Consider the following 15,326-nt stretch of genomic DNA (forward strand, 5'->3'; position numbering starts at 1 on the left):
TCATGCGGTCCTGAGGTGTCCAGGAGGGGAAGCTAGGGAGCAGGAGAAGGGGAGCTCCAGGCCGAGAGTGGCATATTTAGGTTCCAGTTAGTCCAAAATGACAAGGTTCTGGAGGCAATTTTACCTTCCAAACTGGAAGAAAACATTCCCAGATTGCCGAGGGGAAACCGAGGCCTGTAAAGCGACCTGCCGGGGTCACAGACTGGACAGGTATCCTAGGCTGGAGACCTCTCGTCTGTGTGTCCTCCTCTAAGTGACCTTAACCAGCCCCAAGTGGTAATAAGAGGAGCTGGGGTGGGGGCCGATGGGGAGCAATGCCCACTGCTGCTCACCTCACCTCCAGTTTCCCAAGAGGAGGTGGGGGGCACAGTGAGGTCCTGCAGGTTCTGGGAGACTTCCTCAGGGAGTGGCACTAACGCTGGCAGTCTTGACACGTACCTCCTGCGCTCTCATGAAGATGAAGGTGAAAGTGTGGCAAGTTTGTGGCTGACGAAAGCTCCCATCATGGTCAAATGGGTCCCTGCCACTCCTGAGTGTCCTCTGGGACACAGCAGAGAGCTCAAGTCCCACTCAGCTTCCTAAGGGGCCCTGTCTCATCTGTCCACTCTAACCTACTGACAGACCCCCCCCCCCAAACCCTTCCCAGGCTCCCTGCTGTGGGGCACAACGGGGACACCACTGCCCACCTCCTGCTCCACCAGCCGCACCAAGGTAGAGACCCCTCAAGTCCCGTAGGAGCCGGGCTCGCCCACCTGCTGTGCCCTTTGCCCTCACTCCTTGCCCGAAGGGACAGGAGCTGCTGGTGGAGGGCTCAGACACAGGCCAAGCTGCACAGAGGAACAGCAGGGAGCTTAGAAGATGCCCCAGAGGCTGGCTCCTCAGACTGGGGAGGCCCAGGTGGGCCTTGAGCTAACTCTGGTAGCTGGAATCTCAACCCTGAGAGCAGGCAAGGCCTTGAGGGCGGCAGGCGAGTCGTGGGTGGCTAATGCGAGGCTCCCACATTACTGTGTTGACAAAGGCGGGTTTCTGTACCCAGCAGTAAATTCCCCTCCTCAGAGAACAGGGCCCGCCTACCCCACTGTGCTTGGCCCTGATCACAGCCTGCTCTCTGGCACCCTCCGGGCTTTGCCGGTGACTCACCAGGCCCCCCGCTGGGGTGAACCAGTCAGAGAGGCCCTGGCAGGAGAAGACATGGTGGGGAGGCAGCAGTGTTTACAACATGGTTCCATGTAGCCACTACAACATTTACTATGCATTTCCTGACTGGTCTGATTTTAAAAACACATCAACGAAGACAATGGAAAATTGGGTTTCCTCTACATTTATTGCAACTGCTAAATGATTAACAACATTCACAACTTCTTAGATTAAAAAAAGAAAAAAAAACCCAAAAACTTCCATTTTGTAACATCACAAATGTCTTCTAGGTTTTACCAAGGACCAAAAATGCTAAAATTCTCTCTATGATTTCCAGTGATGGAAACAAGCCAGAGACAGTAAGCACCCAAAGTGATGAGTTAGCACTTTCCGGATGCCTGTTGTCCTCACGGAAGAGACCCTGGAACTAGAATGACAGAAAAGACACTGTGACTTTGACAAGACCATGCACCCGCACATCGCGTTCGCACACATGCTCCCTGCAGAGCAGCCTAGGCCAGAGAGTGCAATAGTGGGCACAGAGGGCCAGCACACTGGTCCCTGGCCGAAGACAGGCACAGGGACCCACCACCACGCTCCACTGGCTCCTGCAATGCCTTCACTGCCTCAACGTCGACTCCACAGGAACAGCATCACCTGAGTGCTCAGAGGACTTCCAGGCTCAAGAAGAAGGTATTTCCTTTGATGTTTGCCAAAGGCTCACAATCAGTGTCAGCTCAAAGTGGGATGACTCCACGAGGAGTGGCAGGAGGCTGCAGGGGCAGGGCTCACACCCTGGGAATTCCTAAAGCATCTCACTTATAAATAAAAGTGGAGAAAGCCCAGAATGAAAATACTAGGACAAAGCGAATATGATGGGCAGAGGTATCCATGCTCCAACGAAAGCTAGGACCTGCGGTGGGATGTGTGCCTCACTCAGGCTCTGCAGTTGCAGGCACACTGCCAAAGGCCACCGGAGACTGAGGCCCTATTCTCAGAGTTCTGTCCTTCCACCTGACCCTTGGCCAGCACAGAAGGCTGGTAAAAGAATTAGGAAAGAAAGGAGCAGAAGACAAACCTCCATAGCTGTGGTTCCCCTAAACTACACCCCCTCCTGTGGGCTGGTTCAACTCTGCTAAGGGACCTCCAGCATATCCATGGCCAAAAAGACCCGCCAGTTGCCAAAGCAACAGAAGCAACTAGAAGCAGAGCCTTGGGGGCTACACCTGACATGAAGAAAGGCACCACGGGGCAGGCACGTGAGATGCCGGCACAGGCCTGAGTGCAGACGAGGCAGACAAGACAGAACCAGAGGGGCTGGGACTACAGCCCGGGAGAGCTGAGGCTTTGAGAAAGCAAACATTTCTTAACAGCCAATACAAGCGGCTGACATAGTAACTCACTGCCTGTCCCCCAAGCTTGTAGTGTCAGCAGGATCCCAAGTTTTTCAGATTTTAGCACGTATTTAAAACTTCAACACTGCTGCTTTATGAGGAAGGGCTGAGATTCCCACAGCCTGAGAATTTCACATGTAGCTGACAGAAGCAGAGCGCTGGGAGAAGCTGGAAGGGGCGGCGATCATATGCCTTGAAATAGCAAACAGCTGCTGAGCCCACCCCAAGAGGATCCTTTCCGTTCTGTACAAACGCCCTAAAAACAATTCTTTATGCTGCCCCACATGCAAAAAATAAAGACTCCTGAAGAGTTTACACCATCCCCCTTTGTAGGAGACTCCATGTGTGGTTTAAGAAAAATCAAACTACAGTTCGCTTCCTTTGTGGATTCCAGAGACATGTAAATTTGGGGAAAATTTCAGCAGTGTAATGCTTACTCCCCACTAACGAGAGCTATATTATACCGTTGCTAAAATTTGGTCAAGTCTCTTGGGGGTGCATTTAAGCAATGAGACTCCATAAATAACATGTTCATCCAAATCAAGGTTCTCCACCTATTCAAAGAGCTTCATTACTCAGACCAACAGGCTGTGGTACCAGAGCACAGACTTTCCTATTATCGATTTATAGCCCCCGTTGAAATTCTAGAAACAAGAAGAGGATCTGCAATTGTTCTGGCTTCAAGTTTGCTAACAGAGCACTTCTGGAGAGCAGTGTGCGCTGGGATGGAAGATGGGCAGGAGCTGTTCCTGAGCACTAAGCGGGCAGCACCACCTCCTGAGGGGCACTGGCAAAAATCTGGAGGGGACTTGTGGCCCAAAGCATTCGGAAGAGGGGGAAAGGCAAAAGCAGATCGGAAATGGTGAGTTCTTTTTTTCTTTAAGAAAAAGAAAAGCCAGTGGAACCTCCGCCCCAGAAACTGCAGAGACATTTGTTTTTCGTGTACACACCAAACCTACTTGGGCACTGGCTCCAGGGCAGATCCAGGGCAGAGGTGGCGTTTTAAGAGTAATTGCTGCTTCAAGCCTTATCTTTCTCACCCATGGTTCTGATCTATTCGGGGAGAGAACAATTTTGTTCAAAACTGAGTTGGAAATTATGGGTGGGGAGGGAAAGTGAAAAGAGTGGAGAAAGACGAGGATATTTATAGGCCCATGGCCCTACAGAAGGGAAAGGGCGTGAAGACCCTCAGAAAGGGACGTGCGTAGCATCCTCTGCAGTGCCGGCTTCCAGCTCGCCCCCACACCTGTGGGACGCAAGGCCACTCTGTGGCGGCCTGTTTCCAGGTGAGCTGGCAAGGGGCGGCCGTGTACAGTCCACGGTGAGCCCTGCGCCCAGGCCCTGCTGGTGGGCTGCAGCTGTGTTTGGCAGGTATGGGGCTCACTCCTTCGGCCAAGCCTGGAAGGTGAGAGGTAGGACACATCTGCAACCGAAGACTCCTCTGTTTCCCTCACAGACTTTTTTTTTGTGGTGGTGGTTTTGATGCTTGGAATACCGACTTTTCAGAGGTAATGTCTCTGTGTACCAGAACCTCAGCTTAGGCAGAATGCCCCACACATTAGCTCATGTACATACCTATTTGTTGGCCCGCTTGTGTCTGTACATCTGCATCATCCTCTGACGGAACACATCAAACGTGTCTTCTTTGTGCTCCTGCCCGTCGGCACCCAACCCCTCCCCTTCCGAGGCAGTTCCCCTAAGGAGCAAAATGGAGAGTTAGCCACACCTGTGCCCCAGAGCCTGGCCACCGGAAGGCTGGAAATGGCAGAAGCAGTCAGAGTGGGATGGAGGTATGTGGGACACACAAGAGACACGAAAAGGAAAGAAAAATGCAATCCACAGTGGGAACAAGGGGTACTCACCTGTGCAGGTATGCGGACCTTCTGAGAGTGCTCAGAAGCCCGATTACAGCAGAAAGCCTCCCCTAGCCAGTGCTAAGCTCAGTTTTAAATGAAATGCCTGCTGGATGTTAACAGGGCTTAACACACTGGGCCGTGTGCTAGCCTGTGATGGGTTCACGAAAAAGGGAAAGTGGCTCTTGGTGTAACTACCCAGATTCACCACTCAGCTTTTATGACAATGTAAACGTGGCCAGAAGGCCAAGGCTCAAGCAGCCATTTAAACAGTCTACGCAAGCACAGCAAGGAGCCGTTCGAACACCTGCATATGTAAATAATCTGCTTCTCGTCTCATCTGAAGACTCCTTTTGTTAAAAAAAATACTACCAACTTTAAGCAACGGTCATCATGAAGGGCACCAAGAATCAGGCTGCAGGTCGAAGGACTTTGGGACCTGAATCCCAAAGAAAGCCCTGTCTCCCCAGGCCCTGATGCCCAGCCCCAGCCCCGGCCCTGAGTCCTGCCGCATACACGCTGACGGGCTCCCTGATGCCCTTCCCACAGGAGCCCAGGCCGTGGCCCTCCTTCCAGCCCATCTTCTGTAGCATCTGGAACCCCAGGTTCTTGTCGGTCAACTTCTGCTGGGCGAAGTCAAAGTCCTTGGATTTCTGAGGAAAGAGAAGAGTGTGGGACGTGGGCTCCAGCAAAGTGCCTGGAGTGAGGGTCTGCCCTGGACTGTGCCTGGACATAGTCCAGCACTGACACCCCCTAACGCCTCCCTGACTCTCCAGACTCTCAGGAGCAAGCCATGGTCACCTCCCCAGTTCTACCCCTAGAAGGAGAAAAACCACCCAGAGAGGTACTGAGAGTTGAGTGACACGACGTGAGTTGGGCCTGAAGGCATGACGCAGCGTGTGTGTGTGTGTGTGTATGCATGTGCGCATGAGCATGTGTTCATGAGCTACTGAACACAGCCCAGGGAGCTGGGAGGCGAGGGTACCAGGGGTCTTGGCAGGCCAGGGTGGGCCAAAGTCAGTCTGCAGGGCATTTAGAGGGACTCAAGGAGGAAGGAGCTATGCTGTTGCCTGGGGCAGGAAAAGGGGACAAACAGCCGTGCAGGAGAGACACACACAGGCTGAAGGCTGGGGTAACAACAAGCAGGAGTGCTGGCCCTAGGGGGCCCCTCACCATCAGGAGGAGGCCTAGAGAACAGAGGAGGTGGAACCTGCCCGCTGAGATGACAACAGGGCTGTCTGTCATGCCCTCCCGGGCCCAGAGAAGAACAGCTAAGACAAATGGAGGGGTGGGGAAGCCAGGGCAAAGGCTGGCAGGCCTGCATCCCTTTCAGGAAAGCTGCTAAGGTGGGAACAACAGGAGTCGTCAGCTTGGTCAGACAGGTCCTTGTAAGTGTTCAATTTGTGTCTAGGAACCACCGTGTCCAGTTTCCTGGAGCTGGAGAAAAGCCGTGTGCTGTGCTGAGGTGTGCACCCGCTGTCTGCCTGCAGTTGCCTCAAGGAGGCACTCAAGTTTGCAGGATACCCACCTGCTATGCACCAGGGTAACACGCATCTTGTTTACTCCTCAAGGTATCTACTACCTGCAGGGGAGGTGCAACCGTCCCACTTCACAGATGTACAAACAGAGGCTCAGGAGTTACGGGCCAAGATTAGGTGGCCAGGCTGAGGCTGAACCTGGCTGCCTCCTTACCAGGCTACCCTTTCACCCAGGCCTCCAGATGGGCACCTGGGTGCTGGCATACCAGTTAGGACCACAAACTCTGGGTGCAGGAAGGTCCCTCCTCCCTGCTGTACCTGGGGTCACACTGATGTTTCACCTGGCTGTTGAGACTGAGACGGTGCACTTGGAACAGATCTGACCCACTGGGGTGCCGCCACACGGGCTTTCCTTACTGCCGGACACCGGCTGCCCACTCACCTGTCCCTGACCTCTAGGGACCTGTGATGTCTCCATGTGTCCCAGGTGACTTTGCCTGGCCTCACCTGCCCCCGCACATCTGCCCAGCCATCTGGAATTCTCCTCCATCTCTTTCAAATGATCTGCTCCCCATTCCAGCCATGGCAGCTCCATCCTCCTAACTGCCCAGGCTGACAACCCTGGAGTCACCCTGGACTCCTGGGGTTCGCCGTTCCATATCCAATCCATCCTTGAGTCCCACCAACTCCACCTTCACCCCTCCTGGCCCCCTGGCTCTGCATGGCCCTCCACCGCATGGGCTGTTCTGAACATAGCAACCATGGCGGCCACGTCTTCTACCCAAACCCCACCTCAGGTTCCCTAGGGCCTCCCCCACAGAAAGGCATCCATCTCCAGGCACCACATGACTTGGGTCCACGCTGCATTCACTTCTCACCTCCCCACCCTCATCACTGCACTCGGGCACAAAGGGCTCCCTGCTGACCTGTAACCCCCTTGGGGCCTCTCCCACGCCCTTCCCAGATCTCCATACAAATGTCACCTGTCAGGGAGACTTTCCCTGGCCTCCCTGATTAAATGGCACCCCCTGAGCCCACCTTATTACTGATCTCCTGTCAATCTGCTTCTCTGTACCCAGGGCACCCCTAAGACTGAGTTCGCCCATTTCTCTGTCACTGCCAGCTCTCCTCGCTGCTGCCTCAGAGTGGGCAGATGGGGCCTGGAGCAGAGGAGGTTTAGACAGGCCAATGAACACACATACACTCAGCTTACAGGAAATGAGCGCACTCTTTTAACCATGATCATAGTCCACTAAATCTGAACTTCTCAATGGCCTTGGTCATCTCCCATCCAGTGCACGTATCAGACCTCACCTGTTACATGGACTCGTTATCGCCCTATAACAGTTTTAAGAAGGACCCCAGAGAAAAGGCTGTTTGTCGTGCTTTGTACATTAACACCCAGTCTGAAGTACGAGTCTAGCTTCAGCACAGCCAGTGTCCCTGAAACCAACAAATTCCAACCGACTACATCCTGGTGTGGATTCACAAATGGTCACGCTCACCTTCTTTTTGGACATGGGACGACCTCGAGGCCTGTCATAGGCGATGCGAACTGGTTCGTGAACTGGAAGACAAAAAAAACACGAACATACACATATATGAACTGCCCCGCTGGCAGCAGCCTGGCCCCTCTCAGGACGGTGTGACCACGGAGCACAGAGGCCCAACATGTGGGCTCCATGAAGGGCTGCCCCGCTGTGGGGGTCTGCTTAACTTACACTCCCCGTGTTTATGACAAAGGACTGATGTGTGGATCCGTTACTGTGACCACAGGAACATACCTGGCTTCAACAAATGATCTATCTGAAACGCCATGACCTCCTAGTGTCTCTGTGACTACTCCACTGATGAAGAACTAAAGTCCCCTTCTAGGGGCTCAGAGGCTGGGCACCCCCAAGGTCATGGAGGGGATATGGTGGAGATGATCCAGGCCTGTCCCCTCCATGGCCAGGGCTCTCTCACTGGAATCTGAGCAACAGTGGAAACAATGAGCAGCATGTGGGGTGCTACAAGCCACAGACTGACACAGCAGCATCTCCTTAGAGCACCAACTTTAGACCAAGTGGAAACGTGAGCTACACATGGACACTCTGGAGCGGTATGCAAAACCACTAAGACTACTGTAGTTTAAAAACATAAGACCAAAGAAACTCATGTTTGCTGGCAACTGTAGGGCATGCACAGATTTAGATTTTCTGCTGGGAGGGCTGGGGGGATTTGGGGAGGTATTATTCAGGTTGGTGTGTGTAATTACAGGAGGGAAGGGTGACAGGGGCCAGCTGGTCATCTTTTGGCTGAGCTTGGACTGAGGGCTAGTAAATAATTCCAAACAGTCAAGCAACATCTCCACCCATCTCCACTACTTTCTGTGGCCCACAACTGAGCACTGTGACTCCCTCCTCGGGTGCTCAACGGAAGCCAGTGCTAAGGCATTGTGCTGACAACCAGACACTCACCTTTGGGCTCCTGTATGAGGCACAGCCTCTTGGGAGCTGGAATCATGCCAACCTTCAACGACTTGCTGCTGACTCTCTTCCGGGGGAAGCAGGCCCCTGAAGAGGCCTGTGACAGGGCAGGCGTGCCAGCTGGTCCATCCTCAGCCACCTCACTCGGAAGGCCATCAGCAGTGGGGCTGCCCTCGGAACCCTCAGACTTGGCGGCCCCTCCCGCTGGCCTGGAGGCCCCTCCGGGAGCGAGGGCCCCGTCACCTCCCTCCTCATCGTCATCCTCCTCCTCATCATCGTCCTCCTCCTCCTCCTCAGGCATCACCTCTGGGCTCTCCAGTTCAGCCTCATGCTGAAGGGGCTCATCCTCAAACTCTTCTTCCCCTTCCACACGCTCTAGGGTGCTCTCACCAGCATGGAGGTTCAGTGGAGATGATGTAAAACAAATTGATGGGCACAGTTCAAATACTTTCTTTCGATAGAATTTGAAAGCTGAACTATTTTGGTCATGTAGAAACCTGGGATAAAGGTGAAATACACTGGTTAACCAAGGTCCTCTGAACAATCTTATTTGCTGAAACTGTCCAAACGGACCCAATGAAGCTGGGGGCGGGAGAAAAGTATGAATAACCCGACCTCTTTCTATTAGCTATAGTTGATGGCGCAGCTTCACAATGACAGAGAAAGTTTGCGGAGTATTAGTAATTTAACAAAGGCGCCAGAATGTCAGAGGCCTAATTGCTTTTTGGGAGAAGGAGGTGGAGGAACAAGGTATGTGGGGACCACCAGAGGACAGGCTGGAACATAAGCTCCAACACTGCAGCCAGGAGATCCGACCTGAGAATCATCTCAACTCCTTCTAGTGATGGCACTGGCTGCTCTGGCCCTCCATGTGCTCACTGTGAGTCTCGTTTCTCTGACACTCGTCATATGTCTCATATGAGATGGAAGAAGGCATGTCACCTGCAGCACCCTCTGCCTCACACCCTGTAGTGCTGCATGAGTGTGATGGCAATGAGGCCTCTCTGTGCCTCGGAGTATGACAGCCATCTCGACCTGTGGCCACAGCTGGGGGCTATGGCTGGTGTAGGAAACTAAAAACCTTCACAAAAAAACAAAACACACTCAGACCAAGGAAAGACAGCCCTTGTTCTCAGATAGGACAACTCAACCTCAAGAAGATGTCAATTCTCCAAATGTTGGAGAGGTTGTGGAGAAAAAGGAACCCTCATACACTGTTGGTGGGAATGCAAACTGGTACAGCCACTATGGAAAACAGTATGGAGATTTCTCAAAAAGTTAAAAATAGAAATACCCTATGACCCAGCCATCCCATTACTGGGTATCTATCCTAAGAACCTGAAATCAGAAATCCCAAGAGTCCCTTGCACCCCTATGTTCATCGCAGCATTATTTACAATAGCCAAGACGTGGAACCAACCTACATGCCCAGAAACTGATGATTGGATAAAGAAGATATGGTATATATACACAATGGAATACTACTCAGCCATAAAAAAAGACAAAATTGGCCCATTCACAGCAATGTGGATGGACCTCGAGGGTATTATGTTAAGCGAAATAAGCCAGTCAGAGAAAGACGAACTCTATATGACTCCACTCATAGGTGGAAGTTAGTATATTGACAAGGAGATCTGATCGGTGGTTACCAGGGAAAAGGGGGGGTGGGGGGAGGGCACAAAGGGGGAAGTGGTGTACCCACAACATGACTAACAAAAATGTACAACTGAAATCTCACAAGGTTGTAATCTATCATAACATTAGTAAAAAAAAGATGTCAATTCTCTCTTAATGTGTTAATGTATAAAAGTATCCCAATAAAAGCATCTTTTTTCCTGGATCTGGACAAGATGATTTTAAAGTTCATACAGAAAAATAAATATGCAAGAATGTCTGGGAGAACTCTGAACAAGATCAATGAGAGGTTCCAGCCCTACCAGATAGTACAAGGTACATTAAGCCTCTACGGTTAAAACAGTGTGGTACTGGTCCACGGATAGACCAACAAGCCAAAAGAAAGGCCAGAAACACACTTTCTGATGAAGGTAGTTTATCAAACCACTACGAAAAAGAAGATCTTATCAATGAATGATGTCAGGACAACTGGGCAGCTTTAAAGAAAAATATTTAATTAAATTGGATCTAAGCTGCACCCTCTGCTCCCAAATAACTCCATGCTTATCGGGGATCTAAATGTAAAAAACAAGACAAAGTTCTAGAAGAAAATATAAAAATGTCTTTATAACCTGAGTGTGGGAAGATTCTTTCTATGACTCAGAATCCTGGTACAATAAAATAAGAAATTGAGAAACTTGACAACATGAAACACTTCTGCATCGTAGAATATCCTATACACAAAGTGGAAGATAAATGTCAAACTACGAAGGAAATGCATGTAATTACATTATAGATAAGAGCTCATACAAATCAAGGAATAAAAAGTTCAAAAAACTCAACAGAAAAAGGGCAAAGAAAATTTTTGCCCTCCAAAAGACACTGCTGGCATGAGAAGAAAAGTCACAGACTAGGCAAAGGTATCTGCAAATCACACCTCTGACAAAAAACTTTTATTGAGAATATATAGTCAACACTCAAAATTCTAATAAGTAAATAAATGACCGAATCAAAAAATGAGCCAGGAGAGTGACGTCAGCATCATGGCAGAGCGAGCTCTCCCGGTGACCTCTCCTCTCCACCGTACAACAAAAAGACACTCATATTCCAACAGAGGAATCCACACAACGCAAAAGATGTCTGAGAGACCCATGCAGCCACATGTCAGAGGGTGGAGGTGCTGGAGGACCCCCAGGATGAGGCGGAAGCATGTAAGAGAAAACTTCGCTCCCTCCACAGAAGACTGTGCTTGGCCTGCAAGAGGGAAGGAGGGGGAGGGCACGCCCGCTGGAGGGAACATCAAAGATCCCTGAGGTCTGTGGCAGCCTCCGAGGAAGCCCCCTACTGGGGTGAAAGCTATTGTAGGGGGTGACCTCATCAAGCCAACACCGCAGCAGAGCAGATAGGGAGAACAGAGCGAGAAAACCCAGAAAGCACAAAAGCACGCAGGAGAAAGTGCCCCTCCCCACCACCCGCTCAGCACCAGGTCCAGTGCCTGCGATCCCAGTGGAACTCAGAGGGCTCAGAACACGCGGCTCTTGACCCCCCACCCAGGGGCAATAGGTAGTAGCTGCGATCAAATAATACCAGGATGTGAAAGAAAAAAGCCCTCTAGCAGTATCAAAAATTGTATTAAATCTCCAGACCAGAGAGAAAATGACAAGTACCCAGAAATCAGCCCTGAAGACACAGAAATACGTAATCTAAATGACAGAGAATTCAAAATAGCTATCACCAAAAAACTCAACAAGTTAAAAGAGAATGGAGAGAAACAATTCAACAAGGTCAGAGCTAATTCAGAAAAGAGACTGAAACTATAAAGAAGAACCAGTCAGAAATATTGGAGATAAAAGACACAACTGATGAGATAAAACAAAAGATGGATTTCCTGACCACTCGAGCGGACGCCCTAGAGGAGTGAATCAGCATAAATGAGGATAGACATGTTGAAATGCTACAGATAGAGGAGGAGAGAGAACTAAGACTAAAAAGAAATGAAGAAAGTCTCTAAGAAACATCCGACTCAATTAGGAAACACAGCATAAGAATTATAGGTATTCCAGAGGGGGAAGAGAAGAAGGGGGCAGAAAGCTTGTTCAGAGAAATAAGAGCAGAGAACTTCCCAAAGCTGGGGAAGGAGCTGGAAATCCACGTGAAAGAAGCTGCCCGATCTCCTAAATATGTCAACGTAAAAAGACCTACTGCAAGGCATATAGTAGTGAAACTGGCAAAAGTGAATGACAAAGAAAAAATACTAAGGGCAGAAAGGCAGAAGAAAATAACCTACAAAGGAACCACTGTCAGGCTTTCAGCGGATTTCTCTGCAGAAACCTTACAGGCTAGGAGAGACTGGAATGACATATTCAAATCTTTGAAGGACAAAAACTTGCAGCCAAGAATACTCTATCCAGTGAAAATATCCTTCAGATATGATGGAAAAATAAAAACTTTCCCAGATAAACAAAAGATAAGGGAGTTCGTAGCCACAAGACCCCAACTACAAGAAATCCTCAAGAAGGCCCTCAAACCTGAAAAAAAAAAAGGGGGAGGAAAGGGGTTACAAAGCAGAGTAAGGAGATAAATAGGTAGACAAAATCAGAAAATTGTAGCTATCCATCAGAACAGGTTAGCAAATACTCAAGTATAACATTAAAGATAAAAGGGAAGGAAAACACTAAAAACAAAAATAATCTTGTCATTTTAACCACAAACTCACAACACAAGATGGAATACGATGTGAGAAAAACAACTTAGGAGGGAAAGAGGAAAGGGACTGAATCGGTTTAGTCTAAGGAAATAAGAGGCCATCAGACTATCTTATCTACGAGATTTTGAATACAAATCTCATGGTAACCACTAAGCAAAAAAAGTAGAACAGAGACACAAAACAAAGAACATAAAAAACTACATAACTCAATTGGTAGACTGAAACACACGGGACCAGAAACAAAGGAAATGCAGGAGAACCAGAAAATGAGTGATAAAAATGGCAGCATTAAACCCTCATATATCGATAATCACTGTAAATGTAAATAGACTGAATTCCCCAATAAAAAGACACAGAGTGGCGAGATGGATTAAAGAACAAGACCCAACAATATGCTGCCTCCAGGAAACACATCTCAGCTCCAAGACAAACACAGGCTCAGAGTGAAGGGATGGAAGACAATACTCCAAGCTAATGGAAAACAAAAGAAAGCAGGTGTCACAATACTTGTATCAGACAAAGTAGACTTCAAGATAAGACAGGTAAAGAGAGACAAAGAGAGGCAGCATACGATGATCAAAGGGACACTCCATCAAGAAGACCTAACACTTACAAATATATATGCATCCTAACACAGGAGCATCAAAGTACATAAAGCAATTATTAACAAACCTAAAAGGAGATATTAATAATAACATAATAGTAGGGGACCTCAACACTCCACTCACATCAATGGATAAATCATCCACACAGAAAATCAATAAGGAAACAATGGAATTAAATGAAAAGCTACACCAGGTGGACTTAATAGACATATATAGAACACATCATCCAAAAACACATTCTTCTCAAGTTCACATGGAACATTCTCAAGGATAGACCACATGTTGGGAAACAAGGCAAGCCTCAATAAATTTAAGAAGACTGAAATAATAACAAGCATGTTTTCTGACCACAATGCTATAAAGCTAGAAGTTAATTACAAGAAAAAAGCTGAGAAAAGGACAAAGATGTGAAGACTAAACAACATGCTATTGAACAACAAATGGATCATTGAAGAAATTAAAGAAGAAATAAAAAAAATCTGGAGACAAACGAAAATGAAAACATATCATACCAATTCATATGGGATGCAGGAAAAGTGGTACTAAGAGGGAAATTCATCGCAATACAGGCTCACCTTAATAAACAAGAAAAATCCCAAATAAGCAACCTCAAATTACACCTAACTGAATTAGAAAAGGAAGAACAAAGCCCAAAGTCAGCAGGAGAGAAATAATAAAAATCAGAGCAGAAATAAATGCAACTGAAACAAAAAAGGCAGTAGAAACGATTAATGAAACAAAGAGCTGGCTCTTTGAGAAGATAAACAAAATTGACAAACTCCTAGCCAGACTAACAAAGAAAAAAGGAGAGAAAGCTCAGATAAATAAAATTAGAAATGAAACAGGAGAAATAACAACAGATACAAGGCCAGGCCAGTAGCGTAGAGGTTAAGTTTGCACGTTCTGCTCCGGCGGCCTGGGTTTGCCCGTTAGGATCCCAGGTGCAGACATGGCACCACTTGGCAAGCCATGCTGTGGCAGGCGTCTTGCATATAAAGTAGAGGAAGATGGGCACAGATGTTAGCTCAGGGCCAGTCTTCCTCAGCAAAAAGCAGAGGATTGGTGGCAGATGTTAGCTCAGGGCTAATCTTCCTCAAAAACAAAAAAAAAACAAAACAACAGATTCAACAGAAATACAAAGGATTATAAGAGAATACTACAAAAAGTTATATGCCAACAAAATGGACAATCTAGAAGAAATGGATAAATTCTTAAACTTTTACAACCTCCCAAAGCTGAATCAAAAAGAAATAGATAACCTGAATAGACCAATCACCAGTAAAGAGATTGAAACAGTAACCAAAAGCATCCCAAAAAATAAAAGCCCATGACCAGATGGCTTCCCTGGAGAATTCTACCAAACCTTCAGAGAGGATTTAATACCTATCCTTACCAAGCTATTCCAAAACATTAGGGAAGATGGAATGCTTCCTAACACATTTTATGAGGCCAACATCACTCTGATGACAAAGCCTGACAAGGACAACACAAAAAAGGGAAACTACAGGCCAATATTGCTGATGAACATAGATGCAAATAATCCTCAACAAAACATTGGCAATCCGAATACAGCAATACATGAAAAAGATTATACATCATGATCAAGTGGGATTTATACCAGGGACAAAGGGATGGTTCAACATCCACAAATCAATCAATGTGATATACCACATTAACAAAATGAGGACTAAAAACCACATGATCATCTCAATAGATGCAGAGAAAGCATTTGACAAGATCCAACAGCCGTTTATGATAAAAAACACTCTTAACAAAATGGGGACAGAAGGAAATTACCTCAACATAATAAAGGCCATATATGACAAAGCCACAGCCAACATCATACTCAATGGGGAAAAACTGAAAGCCATCCCTCTGAGAAAAGGAACAAGACAAGGGTGCCCACTATCACGACTCTTACTCAACATAGTACTGGAGGTTTTGCCAGAGCAATTAGGCAAGAGAAAGGAATAAAAGGAATCCATACACGGAGTGAAGAAGTGAAACTCTCGCTGTTTGCAGACGACATGATCATATATATAGAAAACCCTAAAGAATCCATCAGAAAAC

General features: G+C 48.0%; 1 protein-coding gene across 11 annotated transcripts in view; it reads right to left on the reverse strand.

Moving 5' to 3' along the window:
• Positions 1 to 1,400: 1,400 nt before the first annotated feature.
• The window catches only part of SUGP2 (SURP and G-patch domain containing 2), a 37,651-nt gene continuing 23,725 nt past the window's right edge, over positions 1,401 to 15,326 (reverse strand). For 5 of the 11 annotated variants that reach the window (XM_044773198.2, XM_070519511.1, XM_044773187.2 and 2 more), the window contains exons 7-11: positions 8,322 to 8,827; positions 7,368 to 7,429; positions 4,901 to 5,037; positions 4,107 to 4,227; positions 1,401 to 1,564 (exon numbers count right to left, since the gene is read on the reverse strand). In XM_044773198.2, the coding sequence (XP_044629133.1) occupies positions 4,107 to 4,227; positions 4,901 to 5,037; positions 7,368 to 7,429; positions 8,322 to 8,827 (826 nt within the window). In that variant the 3' untranslated portion in view covers positions 1,401 to 1,564. Of the gene's footprint in view, positions 4,228 to 4,900; positions 5,038 to 7,367; positions 7,430 to 8,321; positions 8,828 to 15,326 lie in introns of all 11 variants that reach the window. The other 6 variants (XR_011506421.1, XR_011506420.1, XM_070519507.1 and 3 more) reach the window with 3 other exon arrangements.

This window comes from Equus asinus, chromosome 10, assembly GCF_041296235.1.
Source record: "Equus asinus isolate D_3611 breed Donkey chromosome 10, EquAss-T2T_v2, whole genome shotgun sequence".
In the NCBI taxonomy this organism is placed as follows: Eukaryota; Metazoa; Chordata; class Mammalia; order Perissodactyla; family Equidae; genus Equus; species Equus asinus.